Below are 23,177 nucleotides of genomic sequence, written 5' to 3'. Positions count from 1 at the left end.
AATCGAACATAATTAAATTTAAAAAATTAAAAATTTGCAATATTTTCTGGGGATGGACCGCAAAAAAAGTACAAGCGCTTAAATACAAGAACATGAAGGGTTGAGTGTAGAGTCAGGATAATAATGAGACTCTTTGGAAAGATAGACTTGCAGATGTATGCGCAAGTGACACACGGGAAACGACGATGGAAGACAACCGTGTCTCTTGACCTCATTCAGGAGCTGCAAACTCACCTCGCTGACGTCCCTGGATACTGCGCAGCGCCAGTATGTTCTGCTCGTCGGAGAGGAACTGCTTCATCTTGTGGAACGGCTCCTTGCCGCGGATGGTGAGTTTGCTCCAGGGCTTGGGCCGAGCCAGGATCTCGCTGACGGAGCCCTGCGATAGGCCCAGTACGTAGTGTCCGAAGATGCGCTGGCCAATGTTGTGCTTGATGAGCTGCTCCTTCACCTGACGTGCAATCTCTGCTGTGTCCATGTCCTCGCCCTCGGAGACGCTGCCCGCGCCCTCCGACTGGCTGGGGGAAGATGCCATGCCGTTCACGTCCGGGCTGCCCGTGGGCTGGTGCTGCGGCTGCGGCAGGGGGCTGGCCGACAGGGGACTGGAGGCGTAGGCGCTAGGGCTGAACAGCATGGCACCGGAGGGGGAGTCCTGGAGAGCTTTGGAGTAGAAGGTCTGCATAAGTTGCCGCTGAAGGAGGGAGTTGAGTGCCATCTTGCTTGCCAGAGGGAAAGCGTTGCCTGCGCTGGCCATAGCGGGACTGAAGAATTCCTGCCCGATGCCCGTCGGGGAGAAGGGGTGCGTGCCGTTCGCGCTAGTGGCCGGTTCGGAGGTGCCTGTCCCAGACCGCAGAAGCAGCTGGGAGGAGGCTGGTGGAGGGGAGCCCTGTAGGCTGGTGGCGGAAGAAGTGGCGGGAAGACGCTGCTGGCTTTCCACGGGGGCCTCCTTCCCTTTGCGGCTGCTCGTCCCTTGGAGAAAAATTGAAAACGAGGCATCGTGGAAGATCCAAGCAAAAAAGTGCAAAATACAACACGAACTAGACAAAAGTAGCAGCGAGATGAATCGGTATCGCATTTTGAGCTCGCTCGCGGTAATATCCTTTAACGGCTCTTTTCCCGTCTCGCCCACAGACTAGAAGGCCGGGCTTCTGAGGGTTTAACTTTTATTGTCGGCATCTACGTGGCACAGACTGCTGGTGCTGCTCCTCCGCCATCACATTTCCACCGTTCACCGCACACCTCCAAACTGACTGGAGGAAGCATCTCAAGTAGACAGGTAAGGGCGGTGTAACAAGACGATAGCGAGATGTAGACTATGACCTCAGCCGGCCACGAAGGGCTGCGGCTGAGGGTGTGCGTGGGGGGGGGCTACCTGCTCTGCCCCTGTCCTCCATCCTCAGCACATCCAGCCTCAGGCTGCTCTCAAGCCCCTGTCATTGCTGCTCATCTCCCCGTGTATTCCCCTCACGTGTCTTGCTGTTATTGCTGCTGCTGTGCGGTCAGTGTAGGAGTCAGCCTTAAAACACTAAGTTATCTATTCTAAAAATATAATCAACATGACCTTAAGTATAAAGTGCTTCTCTGGGAAACATAAATCTCCGGCGGTCGTTTTTTTTTTTATTTTTAATCCTCACTCTAAAAATGTCTTGCAAAACCGACACATTTACGACCACCAGATCTTGTTTCAGATACGTAAAATTTGCACAATAAAGTGGTTTAAGGAAGGACCGTTGTTCCTAAAGTGTGACTTGTGACTCATAAGTAGCGCTATTTCTATGAAGACCACCGTCTTACACTGCAGTCACACCCTTGAATAAAAGTGTATTTTTATTTATATAGCTGATACTTCTGCAGAACTTAGCCAGCAAATAAATCAAGGTACAGCAGTATTATTATGCTTTTATTGGTTGTATACATAATAAGGTAAACCGAAAGTGGCCAGATGGTGAAAAATGTTGTACGTCTCATTTCAAGTTATTAAAAGTAACGCGGTCCTTGCCTAATGCCCTGCGATTCCAGCATAGGTTCTGAAACAGACGAACACTGAATAGGATGAGCATTTGACGAAAATGAAATAAATAAAAGTCATTCGGTGACTTTTCAGTTCATTGTAGCTTTACCTGAGGTTTTCCCACATCCTAGTCCACTGATCAATCGAGGGATGTCCGTTATTCAATTTTTATTTATCGTGTCGTCGCGGTTGGATTTACGAACAAGTGGATATGCGGACAGGCTTTTGATCCCAACTGTATTCCTAAGTCTAGAACCAAGCTTATTAGCAAAGCTCAGCATCTGTGACTTGTGACAGAGATTCCTAGAAACATTTCGCCATAGCGTCCCACCCCAGGAAATGTAGCAGATATATTCGCGCCTTGAAGGAGAAAGAGCGAGCGTTGTTCCACTGTTACCCATGAGACACTTGATCTGAGATTGTCTGCAAGATCAGCGACTGGAAGTCATTGCATTCACTCTTTGCTCAGATAAAACCAATGTAAACACCAGTGTAAACCTACGAGTGTCAAAGGAGCTACCTCACGTGTGCGTTATGGGTCTGGGGGCAGTGTGACCTACTCAGATTTAGATCTCAACTCCAACGACTACATTTCAAGCAAGTTGTCTATGAACAAGCTTTCCAAAGGGGAGACTCAATGGTATATGTGAAATATTATTTAAAGGCAGCTGTCAGAAACTGGTGCCTTGTAGAGAAAAAATACACTCTAGACTTTTCAACTATTAGTAGAGAGGATGAACAACTACTCCAGAGTACTGATGGCACAGTCAAATTTAGCTTTCACTACTCTATCAATGGAAAGGAAATTTATTTGAACAAAATGGAAGAAGTAACATTTGCTTGCTTTTAATATCCTTAACTGTCGACTGTTTTTGATTGGTCATTTAAAGGCAGCTCCATTTCAAATCCTTGATCATGCCACATGGGCTAAAGCACAATGGAAATATGTCAGCTAAAATGAATTAAAATGCAAAAATAAAATATATTTTTTATGAATGACAATGGCAACACCAAGATATTTTAAAATATTTTGAGCAAAACTATATATAACATGGGGTGCGTGGTGGCGCGGCAGGCTTAGCCTGTGCCTGCTCTCTGGTGGGTCTGGGGTTCGAGTCCCGCTTGGGGTGCCTTGCAGTGGACTGGCGTCCTGTCCTGGGTGTGTCCCCTCCCCCTCCAACCTTGCACCCTATGCTGCCGGGTTAGGCTCCGGCTCACCGCGACCCTGCTCGGGACAAGCAGTTTCAGTCAGTGTGTGTGTGTGTGTGTGTGTGTGTGTGTGTGTTTGTATATATGTATAACATGTCTGAACATTTTCATTCATTCATTCTCAATACCAAAATATCCAGTGCAGGGTCAGAGAGATCTATGCCTCTATCCTGCCAGAGGTTCTGGATAGCGCTACTACCAAATGTTTCAAGTTATTTACATTTCACATTTATGACTTAAAATGTTAAGCTACTTACAATTATTTACCTATTTATACAGCTGGATAATTTTTACTGGAATAGTGAGAATAAGTCATTTGCTCATGAGAGACAGCAGAAAGTGGGATTTGAACCTACGTGCTTCAAGCGGGAGGCATCTGCTCTACATTTACTGTATGTTTATTCATTTAGCTGACCCTTCCCCCATGCTACAACTGGAGGTAGGATTCAAACCTGCGACCTCTGGGTCCGAAGGCAGCAGCTCTGACCACTACACCACCTACTGGCACCTAGGTGACCTTAATTTGTTGGCATGAAGGCTTTCTTCACAAAAGCAATCACCGTATCCAGCGTAGAGGTGTAATGCACTAAATGTAGCCAAAAAATAGCCTGACTTTAAGGTTTGACACACAAAGCGTGCATCTCTGTCCCAAAATGTTTGATAAAAGCGCTGATGCCACTGCACAGAACAAAAAAACCAGGTAGAAAAATGACTCTTGGGTGTGTAATGGACAAAAATGCATTCATACTAACGAATGAGGCTGATGTATGACAAAAGGGTGCACACTTTCATTAGCTGTTAGTGTGTATACTATTTTATGAAGGTGGAATCTACATGCAACCAGTATACACACACACTCGTGCACAAGCTGCTCTAAAAAAACTCTTCCACAGCTACCAAATTACCCTTGCACGGGAGGAACGACTTTGAGCTTTACGACACCAGCAATCCTAGACGGTCATTTATTACTTGACGCAACTCCTGTTTTGCATACCCAAAGTAGGACATGACTGTAAGCAAGTGTTACTTAAAAAAAAATATATATTTTTAAAAAAAAAAAAAAAAAGCCAAGCGAAAATTCCGGTCTTCATTTAACTGGTACGTGATAAGGTTAGACAAACTAGTTCCATTAAAACACAAATGACCCGCTTAATTTTAGGGAAGTCCTGCAGCCAATTCCTATGACATTTGAGGCCCGCAGACTTTTCATTGTATAAAAGGGCAGCTGGGAGGATGGAGGGGAAATGAAGTGATGCTTAATTTTCATATTGCAGGTCTTCCCCACCCCCCTGGGCTCGCTTTGTCCGAGCCGGGCGGCCGCGGCACGGCATCGTCGCGTCCGTGCTTTGAAGACCGGTTCAAGGTGCGGGGAAGGGCACGGAGTGACCTTAACACACGGCGCGCAAACGGCACGTCATTACCAAACCCAATAAGAACGACGACAGCCACGACAACAGCAGCAGCAGCAAAACTAAGAGTCTCTCAGGTCTGAAAGGTTATGGGGGGGGGAAACGGTTCCAAAAGCGGCCTTTCCGTTTCCCAGGAGACATCAGTGCCAGGAGTAACGGCCAGCCAAAATCAGCATTCATATACACACGAGAAACGGCAGAAACAGAAAGCGCTAACGACCGCGTGACATCCGCTGCAGAATGCCAAACCGCACCGCAATTTTTGAGGTGCCGCCGCTGGTTAAATTGCACGTCTTGCAGCCGAGAGTCGAGAATAAAAGCAGTACTTCTGTCTCAATGATTAAAGCAGAACCATCTTCAGATTCGCGTCCATTTCAGTTTTCTGCCGAAATGCACTGCTTGTCAAAAAGGGAAAAATGACAACAGAGAAAATGCAGAAGAGGTCTTTCAGAAGCACTCCCATCTTTTGTTGTCTGGAAAGTTATTTATTTTTCTTCAAAGGGACGGCTGCCGAGCCGTTCTCCGCGAGCGTCGCATTACTGCAAATTATTGCGGAAAAACCGGACCTCTTGCCCACAGCCCTTGTGAAGACACCATACTGAGGAACGGAACGCATATTTGTTTGAAACCTGCGGTTAAGGATATTTATGCAGCCCTTGTTTTGATCCCAGCCGATATCCTCCGTTCACGCTTGCGTGCCATCTGCATTAATCGCCTTTTGCCCGCTTCCCATCGGGAACAATACAGAAAGCCTCCGCGATGTAGTCTCCGGTCCCTGCAGACAAAACCGTCACGATACAAACAAAAGCCACCATGCGGATCTCTGGGATCTCTCATCCGTGCTGGTATGCGCAAACTAGGAGCGCGTGCCTCATTGGGAGGCGATCGAAAGGTAAGTTGGTTCACGGCGCTCCGAGACGCTGCCCTGACGCGTCGCGATAAGATCTCGTCTTGGTGCTTTTTAGAGACGGTGAAAGGAGGGTGGCTTTACCGGGGCGAACGAGTTACTTACTGGTAACTATTGAAGTGCCCGCAGTGTCCTGCAGGAAAATGCCCCATCCACCACATGCCCCGTTGATCCTCATCCTTGCGCACCCATCCATCCGGCCCAGCCCTCAGCCGACGTCCTAGCCGATCACTCACCGCTCAGCTCGCTGTTGGAAATACGCAGCGGGCCGCTCTCTGACTGCAGACTGCGGTTCTTCTCCTCCAGGGGCTTCGAGGAGTCCTGGGGAGAAAGGGAGCAGAGTGAGAGGAGGGAAACGTGCCGTTCTTGTTACGTGCACCCTTCACCTGTGCCCAACGTCAGCCCATCATCGACTCATTCTTTTCTGACCTTTAACCTGATCCTTGAGACATGGTGAACACCTTCTGCTAATTCGATAATCTCCACACTGAAGCTTTGAAAAAGATATAGCAGCTATGACAGATTATAATACATATATAAGTCCATTCCAAGAATCACTGAATGATAGCTCTATTGGTTTTAAATTATATATCACATCACTTCATATACAAACATATTTCAGTGCCTAATGGTCGTACCTGTGATGCTGAGCTGTCACACTGCCCAAACTCCATGGACTTCAGGATGCTGTGGAGAAGGAGTAGCTTTAGATCCACTCAGATTGTGGGTTTCAACCGCATACTCTACATACAAGGCCAATTCCATGTCATGGCAACCTGAAACACTACTTCCAAATTCCACAAAATAAAGGATGAACCGGAACAGCTATGCAATACACTGGGGGGGAATCACTGTGTGCTGTTTAGTCTACTTAGACGAGAGAACTTAAATATGATAAATCAAATTCCTGTATTCATAAATGTGTTATTCAGCCGTCTGTTATTCGAGCCGAGCCCCTTTCATAAAGAAAATGTGTTAACTAAAAGGAATTGTGTAAAAGCCAACCCATTCGTTAGAGAGGAATGTCAGCACAACGGGCGATCAATACAAATTATGAACCGTTTTCGGCTGAAAAGAAGAGCGCCTTGAAACATAGCATGAAAAATCTCAAAGAAGCCCCATTCACACAAATACTGAAGTTTAAGGTTTCCAAGAGTATTACGGCTGAAACCGAGTTACAAAATGTCCTGACATACTTCCCTATAAAGTAACTTCCGCCATCATCAAATTCTAGACGACAAACGGACTAGTAGGAAACAGGCACAATAAAGTACGATTACGGTATCTGTCAGTTAACTTTAGAAAATTCCACATTTATCCTTTCGACAAAGACAAGTTACGGCAGTAACGCCGTACAACACTAAACGGGCCGTTTCGGTGCTGTGCTGCACGGAGAAGAAAACCAGCAAGAACTTTTTCCAACAGTTTATGCGTTAAATTTAAACAACAGGCCCAGATACAACCAGAGTATACCGTCAAATCGACAAAAATCAAAAACACTTTAAAAACTTACCTGAATACACCACTTAATTGACAAATGTATCCTACATGGTTCACTAAGAAACAACCGAGTGTCCTAAACTAGGCAAGCCAATGAAGCGCCACAATTGGCCAGCAGTGCCTAATGAAACACGGTGATGCAAGGAAGAGAACCTAGTGCAGTGTATACTCCAGCGTAGAGTCTAAAGCAGAGTCATCCAAAAGCCCCCTCTACATACATGTGCCCCTCTGAGGGTAAGAACACGCAGCGGAGGTTGGTGACGCAGTCATGTCCGATTCACACAAGGTTGCTTTGTGGCTCTTAGTTGTTAGGATTACGAAGGTGGCCTGACCAATGGCAGCCTTGGTTGTACGTAAAGGTCAACTGGATGCTCGGCTTGGCACGGAGTCAGCGGAAAGTAGGACTGGCGGCCTTCTGGGTGAAGAACACCAGGCTGCATCCCGGTGCAAACTCAGCTAAGAGCAGGAAGTCACATCCGGTGGCTTAATAACCTGACAGTTACAGCATACGGCATATGGCATATAGGCAGCACGGTGGTACAGCAAGTAGGGCTGTTGTCTCGCAGAACTTGGGTGGTGTGAGAGGACGTGGGTTCGATCCTCGCTCGGTCTTTGTGGAGTTTGCATGTTCTCCCCGTGTCTGTGTGGGTTTCCTCCGGGTGCTCTGATTTCCTCCCGCACTCCAAAGACATGCTGTTCAGGTTCACCCATAGTGTGTGTGTGTGTGTCACAGAGAGAGTGTGTTCCACTGATGCATGGATGAGTGACCCAGTGTAAGTAGTGTATCTAGCAGTGTAAGTCACCACGGTGAATAAGGTGTGTGGGCTCATAACGCTACATAGAGTTCACTGGAAATCGCTTTGGAGAAAAGCATCTGCTAAATACACATATACACACACACACACACACACACACACACACACACACAATTTCTGAACCGCTCGTCCCATGGGGGGTCGCGAGGAACAGGAGCCTACCCGGCAACACAGGGTGTAAGGCCGGAGGGGGAGGGGACACACCCAGGACGGGACGCCAGTCCATCGCAAGGCACCCCAAGCGGGACTCGAACCCCAGACCCATTGGAGAGTAGGACCCGGTCCAACCCGCTGCACCACCGCGTCCCCCCCCCCGTCTGCTAAATAAATAAATGTAAATGGTATACAATGGGTGCTGCTATTTTGTTGAGCTTGCACGGTGTAGATGTCCCGAAAGGGTGTGGGTGCGACCCTTCGTGGGTCTGGCCTGCTTACTTACCTCAGCTCCTTTTTCACCTCTTCATAGTCAGCCTGCTCTTGCAGCTTTTCCTCCAGTTGCTGAGGGGCAGAAAAACAAAGACCAAAAAAGTGACCCTGGCAGCACGGAGCCATTTAACAAGTCAACAGGCGACGCCACACGACAGGTGGCCATCTGTGCGCAGGGGCAGCCGAACCTCAGCGCCACCAGCTACTGCAGTAATTATCGAGTTTGTGCCATTAAAACAGCACTCTACATTTGTCAACCCGAACACCTATCCGGGGCCTCTGGTGCTGCAAAAAGCAGAATTTGCCTCGGAGTGCTAATGCGAAGAAATAAAACCCATACTGTGCGGCAGCCAAGGGGGAAATCAAAATCGGAGGGAAACTGTGAGAGCGGTGGCAAACTTTTATATAGTTCTGCAAATTCAATCGTGGGAGTAAAGAACAGCGGAAAAACTGAGAAAGTGATGAAAAAAGGGTCATACTTAATCACAGGAGTCAAACGGCACACAGTACGGCACTGTGCGCTCGCCTCTGCCCGAGTACATGTGGTCATCTTTTTCCATGACTACACCCAATAAAGCAGCAGGGTCTCCGTGGAGCACGCGATAAAGCTTCTGACCAATGAAACCGGCGCGTGGACGGCGGGGGAGGGGTGGAGCAATCCCCGCGACAGGTACGGCACGGCGCGGGCCCCTGACCTTGAGGGTGGAGGCCTTGGAGCTGAGCTGCTGCTCCAGCTGGGAGATCTGGCTGGCCGAGTTCTCGCGCAGCTTGCTCAGGCTGGTCTGCAGCCGCCGCACATCCTCCGCCAGCTGCACCACCTCCCGCTCCTTGGCGCTCAGCTCCACCTCCAGGCTCGAGCGGGACAGCACCTCAAGGGCCTGCTCCTGTGGACACCGATCACATACATGACAGCTTCGGGTAGCGCCGGTGCCGGTCCGAATATTCGGATGTCAGTTTGAACTCGCTGAATTGGTGCGGAGTTTGCATGCTCCCCCAATGTTTATACGCGGTCGGTTGGTTCGGTTTCCTTTCGCGGTCCAAAGTCATGTGCTTCAGGTGAACCGGTGTCTCCAAATTGCCCTTTGTGCGTGAATGTGCGTGAGGGATTGAGTGTGTGTGTTACGCTGCTGCGCAGTGTAAATGGATAAGTGATTTTAGAGAGTTTGGAGTAGTGTAGTTTATCAATAAAAGCGTCAGATACTAGATACTGCATGTGTTTATGGAGAGAATCCTGTGCTAAGCAAGTAAATGTAAATATACACAAGAGGCCTGCTTATATAATCGGACCTCTTGCTGGAAAAGCACTTATCGAAAAAGGATGTCGGAAGAATAGGTGGATGGACAGAAGGATGGATAAGCACTCTAATATGGACTACAAAATACATGATGTTCCTTTAAAGCTCACCAAAAACAAAATGCAGAACGAGTTCTGTGACGTCCTAAAATCGAGATAAATGTGATGAACTGAGACGCCTGATGAAATGGAGGAAAAACAAATATTATCCTACGTATTATTAAACAACAGGACGCCCATCGACACAGGGGTAAGGACTAGGTTTACCGCAGCGAAAAATGTGCATTTGTGGATTTACCAGCCTGTGGGAGCAAACAGGGGTTCGCGGGAAGAGCCTACCATATCGGGCGCCTTCTGGATCTGCGTGGCCAGCTGTAGGGACTTGTTGGCAGATGTCAGCTGCTCCCGCAGGGTCTCCGCCTCCCGTTCCGCCGCCTCCGCACGCTGCCCAAGAATGGGAACGTAGACACAGGTTAGCTTACTGTGCACCATAGTGTACGGGAGAACCGACGAGTACATCTCTTGGACCGAACTATTTGCCCTGCACATGAGTTACTGAAAATTCAATTATGCTCCACTGCCAGTCTGCAATCACCAAGCGCAGGTCAAACGCATCCCTGATCGGAACCTGTCAAGGCTGTATCTGATATGTAGGCAGCGAAAGTCTGCTCAAAACCAAGCTCGTTTGTCTGAGGAGCCCGCAGATCTTACTGAACACGCCAGCGGCGACGCCACGACGCTACCGCGGCCTGGCTTTTTCATACCCGCTCTCGTCGTCCCGAACGCTCCCATCCTCCTGAACAGATAAGTCGCAAAAACAAAATCCGATCCTTATCTCATCGTGGCCGGTTCTCGCCGTAGCAAGAAGCGAAACGCGCTCAACTGGAAGCGAAAGCTCCGTCTGTCATAAGCGAACCTAATGCTCGCTGCTGCCATAATCTACGCGAAAGCACTGTGCACGAACTATCAGATAACTTCAACTAAGTTTAAGATCTAAGAGGAGTGCTATTCAGTACAGTTCAGTTGTTTACAGTTTAGATGGGAGCTGCCTCCCACATGCTTTGTTTCTTTAGACACTACGGCGTCGCATGGTGTCGTGCAGGACCGATGGCACCGATAGCGGAAAAGGCAATGTTTTGCTGCTCGCCTCTTTCGGCAAAGCCTTCCTACGCCACCTCACCTCTCCAGTTAGGTTCAGATACAAAAATATGGGCCACAATTGCCTGGCGACGCAGCTCGAACCATGTACCTTCATTAGTCTGAGCGATACCGAGTCAGCACAAAACGTACCGTGCCCGGAATATGGACCCGAGCGATGAAAACGTTGGAGCTGTATGTGTCTAGACATGAAAAACAAAGCATACAGCAAGCATTCTTAATAATTAATCACATTTTAAAAGCAATGAAATATTCAACTTTTGGATGTTACGAAGCTAAAGTCGTCATCATCCTTATGGATTTATGGAAATGTAACATTTCCAGATGCTAAACACCCACAAATTAATTTTATTTCATTTGACAAATAACTGTTTCCACTGATTGTGAAATTATTTATGTAACAACTAGGTGTAATTTAATTGCTTAGGAGGAAAAATAAAAAGGAAAACGTGGGCAACACGAGCATACAAGAGATGCGAGCGAGGGATCGGCAAGGCCGGAGACGCGCACCTGTTTTTGTTACTTGGAGTATTAGTAGAAATATTAGAAATAATTTCAGTTCGCTTCTTAGTTGACGTTTTCTCCGAGGACGTTTCTCCAAGTGAAACTTGGACCCATTTAAGAGCAGTACGTCGTAATGGGAGCGTTCAAAGGGAGTACGGCGGAGCTCCCAGGGACTCCCACCGCGAGCTCAGTTTAGTCCTTAGCCACCTGCAGCCGTCCCTGTCCGTACATTCAGACTTGCCAATTCTGCAGTAGAAGCACGGCGGAGTCTTCTACCGAAACACGAGTCGTACTCAACGCTTCGGGACCGCGGCGGCTCTGGCCATTAAAGGAACGAGTCATACGTGACTGACCGAACTGGCTAGGAAAGTCACTTCTGTCCGCTAATTTAAGGGGACGGAAACTGAAAAGACATTTCGCTTTCATATGGAAGCGAGGCAAGAAACAATTTAATTAGCCTCCTCTACAGACTTCCTCGCAATCTGAAATAAAAAGTCACTTTCTGTGGACCTAGTGGAGCAGAGCTTCTTAATCCTGGTCCCGGGGACCCGATGTGAACGCCGGGTTTTGTTCCAAATAAGATCTTAATTAGGCAGGATTGAGATGTTAACAGTGCTGCTTTCGCTTTGACTGTTATTGAAACTTATCTGTGAACAAACACACATTCAATTTGTGTCTTTGTGCCTCAGACAAATTAGTCGTGCGATATTAATTAAATTCCGAAGCGCTGCGATGTTTTAGGGCCAAGTACTTTACCGGATGAAGAGTCACTCAAAATATACTGCTCAAAAAAATTAAAGGAACGCTTTGAAAAGACATCAGATCTCAATGGGGGGGGGGAAAAAAAAAATCATGCTGGATATCTATACTGATATGGACTGGGTAATGTGTTAGGAACGAAAGGATGCCACATCGTTTGATGGAAGTGAAAATTATCAACCTAGAGAGGGCTGAATTCAAGGACACCCCGAAAATCAAAGTGAAAAAATGATGCGGCAGGCTGGTCCATTTTGCTGAAATTTCATTGCAGTAACTCAAAATGATACTCAGTAGTTTGTATGGCCCCCACTTGCTTGTATGCATGCCTGACAACGTCGGGGCATGCTCCTAATGAGACGACGGATGGTGTCCTGGGGTATTCCCTCCCAGATCTGGACCAGGGCATCACTGAGCTCCTGGACAGTCTGAGGTGCAACCCGGCGGCGTCGGATGGACCGAAACATAATGTCCCAGAGGTGTTCTATTGGATTTAGGTCAGACGAGCGTGGGGGCCATTCAATGGTATCAATTCCTTCATCCTCCAGGAACCGCCTGCATGCTCTCGCCACATGAGGCCGGGCATTGTCGTGCACCAGGAGGAACCCAGGACCCACTGCACCAGCGTAGGGTCTGACAATGGGTCCAAGGATTTCATCCCGATACCTAATGGCAGTCAGGGTGCCATTGTCTAGCCTGTAGAGGTCTGTGCGTCCCTCCATGGATATGCCTCCCCAAACCATCACTGACCCACCACCAAACCGGTCATGCTGAACGATGTTACAGGCAGCATAACGTTCTCCACGGCTTCTCCGGACCCTTTCACGTCTGTCACATGCGCTCAGGGTGAACCTGCTCTCACCTGTGAAAAGCACAGGGCGCCAGTGGCGGACCTGCCGATTCCGGTGTTCTATGGCAAATGCCAATCGAGCTCCACGGTGCCGGGCAGCGAGCACAGGGCCCACTAGAGGACGTCGGGCCCTCAGGCCACCCTCATGAAGTCTGTTTCTGATTGCTTGGACATTCACACCAGTAGCCTGCTGGAGGTCATTTTGTAGGGCTCTGGCAGTGCTCATCCTGTTCCTCCTTGCACAAATACTGGATACCGGTCCTGCCGATGGGTTAAGGACCTTCTACGGCCCTGTCCGGTTCTCCTAGACTAACTGCCTGTCTCCTGGAATCTCCTCCATGTTCTTGAAACTGTGCTGGGAGACCAGCAAACCTTCTGGCAATGGCACGTATTGATGTGCCATCCTGGAGGAGTTGGACTGCCTGTGCAACCTCTGTAGGGTCCAGGTATCGTCTCATGCTACCAGTAGTGACACTGACCCTAGCCAAATGCAAAATTAGTGAAAAAGAGTCAGAAAAGATGAGGAGGGAAAAAATGTCAGTGGCCTCCACCTGTAAAACCGTTCCTGTTTTGGGGGTCGTCTCATTGTTGCCCCTCTAGTGGACCTGTTGTTAATTTCATTAACACCAAAGCAGCTGAAACTGATTAAAAACCCCCTCTGCTACTTAACTGACCAGGTCAATATCCCAGGAGTTTAACCGACTTGATGCTATACTCTGATTAAAAACTGTTCCTTTCATTTTTTTTGAGCAGTGTATATTATTGCGTTTTGGTTTATTACTATTTTGAACTACCGGAAGAAGCATGATTAATCAAATATTGAGCCAATATTGTTTACCTACCGTATTTAACACACCAAAAACATTTCTATTACAATGGGACAGCTTCCAAAAGTCATTCTGTCCAAGTGTGCATTTAGCCAAAAAAAGACCTTTTATTTAAAAGAACTGAAGGCAGCATGTGCAGCAGATGCGTACGGGCACCATCACATTACTGGAGCACCATGATATTAGAGAAGCGGCGCATTAATGAACTAGCATGGTAAAGCCTCATAACAGAAGTGGTCCCCAACTTATGATGGGGTTACATTTCGCGAAACCCATCGTAAGTTGAAAGTGCATTTAATGCACCTAACCTGAGGAACATCATAGTCTAGCATACGTGCAATGAACAGTACGGGCTTGTCGCCTTCGTGCTGGGCAATTATCTTCAGTTTCTCCTCAACAGTAATTGCCTTCCTGTTCTTCTCACCACTAGCAGCAAAGACAGATGGGTATTATTATGGGTGCACAAAACAACGTAGATACAGGGGGTATCTGTACAGGGACTGCGTGGCAGACTGGGAGATGCGGACCGCTGCCGCTGCCCAGCATCACGAGAGTATAGTACCGTTTCTCTCTTGCCCTAGAAAAAAAAATCTAAATTCAAAACTCAAAGTACGCTTTCTACTGAGCGTCTATCGCCAGCTCACCATCGTAAAGTCGAAAAAAATCGTAAGTCAAACCATTAAATCAGGGAGCATCTGTACTGGAACACTACCTGATCAGAGCACCATTCTAGTGAAGTCGCACGTTACTGGAACACAAATCTGGTGAAGCACCACATTAGTGAAGCACCAGACTGGTGCAGCCCCATGATTTTTGGAGCTACATCTTTATGGGAGATCAGATGTGGAATGCAAAGGAGCTGTAAGACATCAGCAGAAAAGTTGCAGCCATGCTTTCATCTAGCCTCATTATTGCTGTCATTGGTGCGCTACCTACTGTGCCACCTTAAAGCACAGAAAACTGTATAAAAAGAAAAAGAGAGGAAATGGGAGCAGAAATATATGTTATGTATAAATAAATCTGAATAGTCTTAAAGCTAGATTTTAAGGTGTCCTGAGTGGTTTTGACATTTCAGGGATATTTTCTCAGTGTGTAAAATTAAGGAATTTAGTATGTTTGGTGAAAAATTAGTGAACCTTTAGGGCTTTTGTCATTTAAATGAATGAGAAACCGAGAGTTTGACTAGAATTCACCTTACGAGCACATTTTCAGAACGGATTTCGATCCTTATGTGAGGGAAGCCTCTACAAATAAAACACAACATGTAGATTCATTCTGTGTCAAATTCTCCGAACAGGCAAACCTTTCAATACCGAGTCTTGTACAAATACATATTTCCTAAAACTTGTTGGCACAGGTCCAACGGAACACAAGCTGAATATTTTCCTTCGGGCTTTATTCATTTTTCAACTTGGCAAGCCTTCAGTAACATCAAATTTGTTACATTAACGTAAAAAGTTCGGAAGCGGCAAGCACAGACTCACCTGATTGGCCTTCTCGAGGTCACTCATGACAACCTCAATCTCATCGGCCCTGGGGAGAAGAGGTGTAAAGTCAACATTAGATTACTCCGGTGATTTGGAGCAGTACCGGTGCAGATGGACAGCGGTCCGACCCTTGGGGAAAATTTGGATTTCGCTCTGGGGCTTTTATGTGCACGCTGGAACAAATCAGAATTGGGTAAGAAGTATCGTGTTGACTGATGCTGCACACGGTGTAAAATTTGAACACATGGACTGTGGACCGCAGGAACATGGACCTCTACCTTTGTGCTCAATCACACCCATGATTATTAACTTGTAAAAATGTTTCATAATATGTAATGTATGAAAGCTCCCATTTAGCAAACAGAAGAAATGTGTGGTATTACATCGCTAACACAACACTTCTGGCTTATGATGAAAAAACCTCAATAGGAAAATAAAACCTGTCTGAGACAAAAAAAGAAGTTTTTTCTGTGTCCCATAGCGTCCTTAGCCCTGAAGCAGGCAATGAGATGGATGTTGTGGATCCAGTATGCGATTTCAGGGTGTTTGCCAAGACATCACTGGAGTGGCTGTGATTTGTAGAGGGTGGACAGCATGGTGGAGTTTCAGGCCATTTCCAGTAATGTGCGCTATACTAGTTATTAGGGAAATCAGCGAAGTGAAGACAAAGTCGAGCTCATTAGGTCCGACAACTGCGAACTCAAAACTCTGACAGGCAACAGACACACTGGAGAAAAACTGACACTTTCCATTGAGTCGCACTGGTGTCAAAACCTAGGTATTGTTGTTGATACCGTTTGAAGTTTCATATCAAAAATAAAACGCCAAATTTAACTAGGCATTCAGGCACTGTGGAACAGTGGAAAAGAAAATCCCGCACCCACTCATATTTAGCCTGGGGAAAGTGAAAAGAGAGGTAAATTGAAGGGAACATTTCTCAACACAAGATTGGGAGGAGCAACAAATGGTAAGAAAACGGCAGAGCATTATCAGCCGGACACATGGCGAGACGGAACGTCCTGGTGGGACACAACACCAGCGGCACATGCCACTAAAGCCTCTCAGTTACACCTTAATCCCAGGAGGCTGTGGGCTCTGAAGCCCTGGCTGGAGGTATGTGCCTGGTCCACATCAGATGAGCCAGTGGCGAAACACAGGGATTACACTAATATAGCCTTTAGGCCCCCCTTAATACACACTAATCTGATAGAACATTTACAGTCCAGTTAGTGGACAGCAGCATCCTGGAAATGGCTCAGCTGAGGGGCCTTTATTCTATGCTCACTTGCTTAGTGAGGGGCCAAACAAGTTCCCCATGGATCAGGGCTTGAGCCATAAAATACCTCTCTGCCAAAAACCCATGAGTACATGCAAGATGAGTTCAAATTCTGCCTGCAGTTCCATTGTGCCCCTACAAAACGGTGGTGTCGTAAGTGCACCTGGTCTGTGGAGATAGAAATAAGTGCTATGGTGGTTAAGAGATCATACCCTCTGAGCAGAGGACTGCAGGCTCTATAACCGCTGAAGGGAGAACTCAAAAAGCTTAAAGGTTTAGAAGGAAGTGGGACAAAGTCCCTTGATGAGAGTAGTCTTCCCTCACCTTATAAAAGTAATCTGTTGATGATAAAACCTCGGGAAGGTGAATACTCAAGACGCAAGTTCCATTAGTCTCAGTGTTAAAAGTTTTCAAACAGTAACTGCCAAGACTGACACCATTTATCTTAAAATACAAGGCTTATAAAAAGTAAAAAGCCGTAAATAACAGGTTAGAGTTGCTGCCTTTGGATCCGAAGGTCGCGGGTTCGATCCCCACCTCCGGCTGTAGCACCCTTGAGCAAGGTACTTCGCCTAAAAATTGCTCCAGGAGAACTACGCAGCTGTATGAACGTATATAACTGTAAGCTTGTAACTGCAATAATCATAACCTTAATATCGTAAGTAATATTGTATAAATCACTTTGGAGAAATGCGTCAGCTAAATAAATGTAACCACTCCCTGCTTGGAGTTTTCCTGATTTTTTTACTATTTACAACATTGAATCACAAAGGATTTAATTGTGCTTTTTTGACACTGATCAACATACTGTAAAATCAAAAGAATTTCTACAAATTAACTTCAGTGCAAATATAAAAGACAAAATACCCGAGTGCACAGGTATTCACCCCTTCAAGACTAGTATTAAGCAGAGGCAGCTGTCCCAGTCATTATAACCTTGAGTTTGTTCGGAGAGGTCCGTATCAACTTTGCACGTCTTGACACTGTACTTTCGGCCAGTTCCTCTTTGAAAAGGCAAATACGATGAAAGTGACCACAATTATGTCAATAGCTGCATAAGATATAACACAAGACAGTTTCTATACTCTGGAGTACTGTATGGCAGTGCACCTGCACTCATTCAGCTGTTTTGTTGTCATTGCACACCATACACTCACACTCTAACAAAGGAAACACACACAGTAATGGTGATGGGTAGAAATCCTGTTAATTTGCTATCTCGTAGTACCTTGTGCCCAGACCTTTTGTGTATGTGTTTGGGCTCACGCTCCTCCACCTCTGTCCGCTTGGTGGTCCCGTGCACGAAAGGTAAAGCATGGAGGTTCTCGGTTCTGGCTCCGTTGCGGTGGAACGACCCCCCCCCCACTCAGAACTGCTGAATCTCTGTCCACATTTAAAAAGGATCTTAAAACTCACCTCTTCCAGACTCACTTCGCCCATCATCTCTTAAGTTCATGTAAGGTGTAAATGTTCATGCACCATAACTTTAAGATCATGTCTGGATAAACCTTTACGCAGATACTCCTGCAATGTAATCGTAAATGTTTATATATATATTTAAAAAACATATCAGGAAGGAATCGTGGTTATTCTGATAACGTTTTATGCAGCTACTTGTGTGATGAAAATTGGTTCATATGGTGGAAAGAAAGAAACTAACTGCACTTAAGAATCACACGTCTGCATCTAAGTCTCTCTTTCTCCTAATGTAACACACACATTGTATTTTCAATGAGATGTACGTCGCTTTGGAGAAAAGTGTCTGCTAAATGAATACATGCAAACGTAATATGTTTGTGCAATGGAAAATAAATCAAAAGAAATCAATGAAAACACACACACACACACAGTCTGAACCGCTTGTCCCATACGGGGGTCGGGGGGAGCCGGAGCCTAACCCGGCAACACAGGGCATAAGGCTGGAGGGGGGATGGGACACACCCAGGACGGGACGCCAGTCCGTTGCAAGGCACCCCAAGTGGGACTCGAACCCTAGACCCACCAGAGAGCAGGACCCGGTCCAACTCACTGCACCACCACGCCCCCCTCAATGAAAACAGCTCAGCTGAATTTAGGTTCTCAGAACAAACTGATATCTTTTGAACAGTCCATAATAGGGGTTATGGTTATGGACATTATAACAGGTGAAACTAGTAAAGAAGAAGTAATGGAGGTTGAGAACTTAATGCAGCACAAGGCAGACTATAACTGAGAAGAGAACTGCCCGGTGCATCTGGTGTCATGCTGCTCAGCTGTGCAAAACCCAATTCTGGAAGTTGCCACTAAGCCAACGAAGGGGTACCAAACGAAACTCCTCTTAAAGTCGAGTTCTCATAATCACAATGGGCATGTTTTGAGGGATGACCATATCTGTTAAAAAAATAATAATTTCACACTACCTAAAGCAGCACCTTGTCTGTTTTTAACCATTAAGCCCTATAAAAATTTGTGTATATTATATACTGCTACACACCAGTAAATCTAAATAGATATGTACTCTGCTTGTGAAAAACATTTACTACTGCCTGAGTCTTTCTTCAACGCATATTTCCAGCACAATTCTTCTCAAACATCTCTTCTGCACTCTTCCCCCCCCCCCCCCCCCCCCACTTGCACAGTCTCACAGTGTCCTCTGTGTCCCAGCTGCCACAACAGAGCTCTGCCCACAGAGAAAATAATCTCCAAACATTCTCGAAAGGGACGAAATACTGTATCGTGCAATGTTCTCTAAGCCTTTTGCCTCTTTAAACCAAGACCCAAACAGAAAAAAAAAAAAAAAAAAATCAACAACCTTTGGCTACATGTTTGGTGGCTGTCAAAAATAGACATGAAATGTTCCTAGTATCTTATATGTGGCTATGCTGGGTTTTAAATAATTTCTGAACAAGCCAACACCTTAACCCACGTCGGTGAACTACAGCGTGCCACTGTAAACACAGTAATTATTTATATTCAGAGTTAAAGGCATAGGTAATTTAATGAAGGGGTAGGGAAATCAATAAAATATTAAGAGAACCTAAAAGTCCTGAAAGTGCTAAGCGTCGAAAGCTCATTGGGTTCCAAAGACATTCCAAAAAAAGTCGAGCGCTGCTGAAGGCCCCTGGCGTTTGTCGCTGCTTTACCGCACAGTTGTGATGTTATATATGGTGATTAAAGTACGAAGCACAGCACATTCAGTACACTGGCTCCTTCCGCACGCTGAAAACTGCCAAACGTACGTTGATCACTTTAACGGCAACATCTAATCACAGATAATTCTATTTAAACATATCAACTAGGCCGTTTTGGGGACTTTTAAGTACACGGAACTTTTTAATGAATGTTTTAATGAAAGCTCCAACGCTGCCAAGACGTTCATTATGATATTTATGGTATCAATAATGCAGCCGGCCACTGCGTCCTCGCGGTGACGCTAATGTGGTTTGGCTGCGGTTCCTGATATGATAGCGTAATAAAACTGCAAACGCCCAGGAAGGTCAAACCTCACCAAAGCTGAAATCACAGCCATAAATGCGCGTTTGTTTTAGCGGTTAAAAGCATTTGTGCATTTACGCAAAGCAATGCATTCCCGCAGCCGCTGCCAACAACGGAAAAGCTTTCACGGCACCTAATGCTTGATATTAACCAGATAGGAACAAAACGGGTATTAACGGTAAGCGCTCACTGACACTAATGCAACCCAAATTTGATAGTTTAATCAAGGTACAGATGCAAAGTATTTTAAATACCTTTGGATTTGCCTGGATTTTTGAATTAGACAGGAAATGCAACAGTATTCCAAAGGAGATCAGCGATTAGGTTTTTTTTTTTTTCTTCTTTTAATATTAAATGACAGTGTGTGATCTGTGATTTCTGTAATCACATGAAATCCACCAATACTTAACCAAATCCATACTGGTACAAGGGAAACAGTTTCTACAGTTTCTAGACTCGGCGAGTAAGAATGGAAACTAGGCACAGGAATCGGTTACGTGCAGTAGAAGACAAAATCATCGATTTAAATTTCTTTCTAACACACCCTAAAACCTTGTAATGTGTATTTACTGTTCTATTGCATTTAACAAGGAAGGTATAATGCAAAGTCTCTGCAGCATTATGGAAAATTAAGTACGAGGGTTACAACTGTACTCTTACAAGCCATCTCCAAAGGGACATGAGGGACATGCGGCACACTTTCACTTGGATGAATCTTCTTTGGCTCGAACACCAGCTTTCAGAGAGAGAAAAGCCTGCAGAATGGCAGCTCCTCGATGGGCCACCAAAATACTGAAACATAAACTGTAAAAAAACTAAAATATTAACACTTAAACACTAGACAAGCAATCGAGCTTTTCAGGACTGAAATCAAAACACTGCACTAGCATGAAAGCACAAAACAGCACCAATATATTGAAAAACATACAAAAATACTAAAACATATACAAAATGCTTTGGAGTTTTATTCATTTTCACTGCTGTTCGAACTCTACTAGTTGCGAGCCTCTCTGTCGGGAAGTTCACATGAACAACGTACACACAAACACACACAATCAAACCTCGAGATATACCTGTTTGAGTTACGAGAATTCAGCCCCGTGAAAAGTTTCATTTCATTCTCCTACTTTGACTTTCGAGGCATTTACGGGGATCAAGTTTAGATTTCGCTCACCTTCAGAAAGCTTAGCAGCATGAAGAATTTACATTTCTTCACTCTAAAGTGGCTTACATTGTGACTTACAATGTTACCATATATACATCAGAGCATGCACACACTGTCAGTTCAGAGTGATCAATTCAGCATAACCATGTCTTTGGACTGTGGGAGAAAACTCATGCAAATACAAAGGAGGACATGGAAACTCCACAGAGTTTGGGGGGATTGAATCCATATCAAATCACACAGCCCAGGTGCTGTGAGAGACCATAACTCATTCATTGAGAATGAAATCATTTGCATTGTTTTCATTCATTTCTTTACTGGTCTTTTTTGCATTAAAGGTTGAATTAAAACACTCTGAAGACCCTGCATATGAATATTTTGTTTGTAAGCGTTTGTTAAGTCTATGGTGCGTAATATCATAACTCAATGATGGCAGGCAAACAGCCATACAGTACTATGGAGTAATTAATGAAGGGAAACCGCCTTGTTATGTTGTGCTGTGATATCACATGTTAACTACTGAAGGAACTGTGTCAAATTTAATGAGATATGGTAATAGTTATGATAAGTGGGTGTCAATTTTGAGGCTCAGAAATACATTAAATTTGAAGTCTTTCACTTACGAGAAATCACCTTATGAACTATTTTTAAATGTGAAAAGGTAGCAGAAGGTTCTCTGTCTTTAGATGTGTGTGTGTGTGTATAAAAACCCACTGAAAGTAAATTATTTGCATATACATGGCAAGTATCCTCAATGGCCAAGACTTAAGCTTTGACATGCAAAGCAGGAACCCAACCCCTGCTGCCATTTCTGTATCCAGGATAAAATAGACTAAATAAAGGTTTATATTACAAATTGAAGGGGGGGAGATTACAAAGAATTAAACAATAAGTAAACATTTCTATGGATCACATGTCAGAGTAATGTTTCAGTCTCCAGGTAACGCTCTGCTATATTGAACAGCAATGACAGCACAACTATGGGGCCTGCGTTGGGGGAGACTACTAGAACAAATAGGCGAAAAGCTGATGACTCGTCCAATTCTTGTGTATGTTAGAGTACGCCAAGTCACATGTGGGAGCCATTCCAAAAATGAGTGTCCTAGGGCCTGGCGGGTCTGACAGATACCATAGCATGGCACAGAATGCAATACCTTCTACCTCCGATGCCTTCTGACAGAACTGAACATGACTGCGAGGCTGTGAAACAAAGAGCACCCTGGAAGGAAGCACTACATACCCAGTATGCCTCATGCTGAGCCTTGGTGATTCATTTATCTAAGAAGAAGTGTGAACGGCTAAGGAGTAAAAAAGCCCACACAGTGATGTGGCTTGATGAGTTGTGTAATTCTAACTGAGCAATCAAAGAGGCTTTCCAGCTTGATTTTATTTATTAATTGGGGCTGATGAGCCGAAGCTGGGGATGCAAACGATCTTAGGGGTGAAGTACTTTCTCATTCCTTCGGAGAAGGCTTTTTAATCAACATGGTGAAATGTCAGCACTTGTAGGCGACCTCTACAACATTGTACTGAAACCCATAAGATACATCTGGCCCCAAACAATCACATATGAGCTGTTTTTTCATGTGGCTCTACAGAAGGTCCATGGACCTCATGCTGCTGAGATGCTGTGCATTGAGCAATGACGAGGAAAGGTTCTCCCAACAACCAAAATACAGGGTCACGCATGGCCTGAACAACACAGTGTGATACGGCAATGTTGGGCACCAGCTCCTGTCCAATGTTCTGAAGACCCCATGGTTTGAAAGCTGTTTCCTTTTCAATTTAGAGTCCTAGAACCCAAACACACAGGGCCCAAACATACAGGTAAACTGTATAGACAGGTTTTGAACCATTTGATAAGAATAACCTGTTCAGTCAGATATGTTAAAACCTTGTTAAAATAGTCTGTACACAAATAAGATTCAATGTATTTCATTTTACCAGAGCAAAGTAACACACTTGTTCACTCACACCCTTGAGACAGTTTAGAGTCAACAATACACCTGAAACGGCTCTCCTTGAACTGTGAGAGGAAGCCGGAGCACTTGGAGGAAAACCACCTGAAGAAGAGGAGAACATGCAAAGTCCACACTGATGGAATGGGGA

At 45.5% G+C, this 23,177-nt stretch overlaps 1 protein-coding gene across 5 annotated transcripts in view; it reads right to left on the bottom strand.

Annotated features, from left to right (window-relative positions):
* cux1a (cut-like homeobox 1a) overlaps positions 1-23,177 on the bottom strand; it is a 147,744-nt gene that overhangs the window by 28,313 nt on the left and 96,254 nt on the right. For all 5 annotated transcript variants that reach the window (XM_029249440.1, XM_029249438.1, XM_029249439.1 and 2 more), the window contains exons 9-15: positions 15,151-15,199; positions 9,911-10,015; positions 8,973-9,161; positions 8,291-8,349; positions 6,175-6,223; positions 5,773-5,857; positions 235-969 (exon numbers count right to left, since the gene is read on the bottom strand). In XM_029249440.1, coding sequence (XP_029105273.1) covers positions 235-969; positions 5,773-5,857; positions 6,175-6,223; positions 8,291-8,349; positions 8,973-9,161; positions 9,911-10,015; positions 15,151-15,199 — 1,271 coding nt within the window. The remainder of the gene's footprint in view (positions 1-234; positions 970-5,772; positions 5,858-6,174; positions 6,224-8,290; positions 8,350-8,972; positions 9,162-9,910; positions 10,016-15,150; positions 15,200-23,177) is intronic.

The sequence above is a fragment of the Scleropages formosus genome, chromosome 25 (genome assembly GCF_900964775.1).
Source record: "Scleropages formosus chromosome 25, fSclFor1.1, whole genome shotgun sequence".
NCBI classification, from domain to species: Eukaryota; Metazoa; Chordata; class Actinopteri; order Osteoglossiformes; family Osteoglossidae; genus Scleropages; species Scleropages formosus.
Note: the sequence above shows the minus strand (reverse complement) of the source record. Positions and strands in the feature narration are given on the sequence as shown.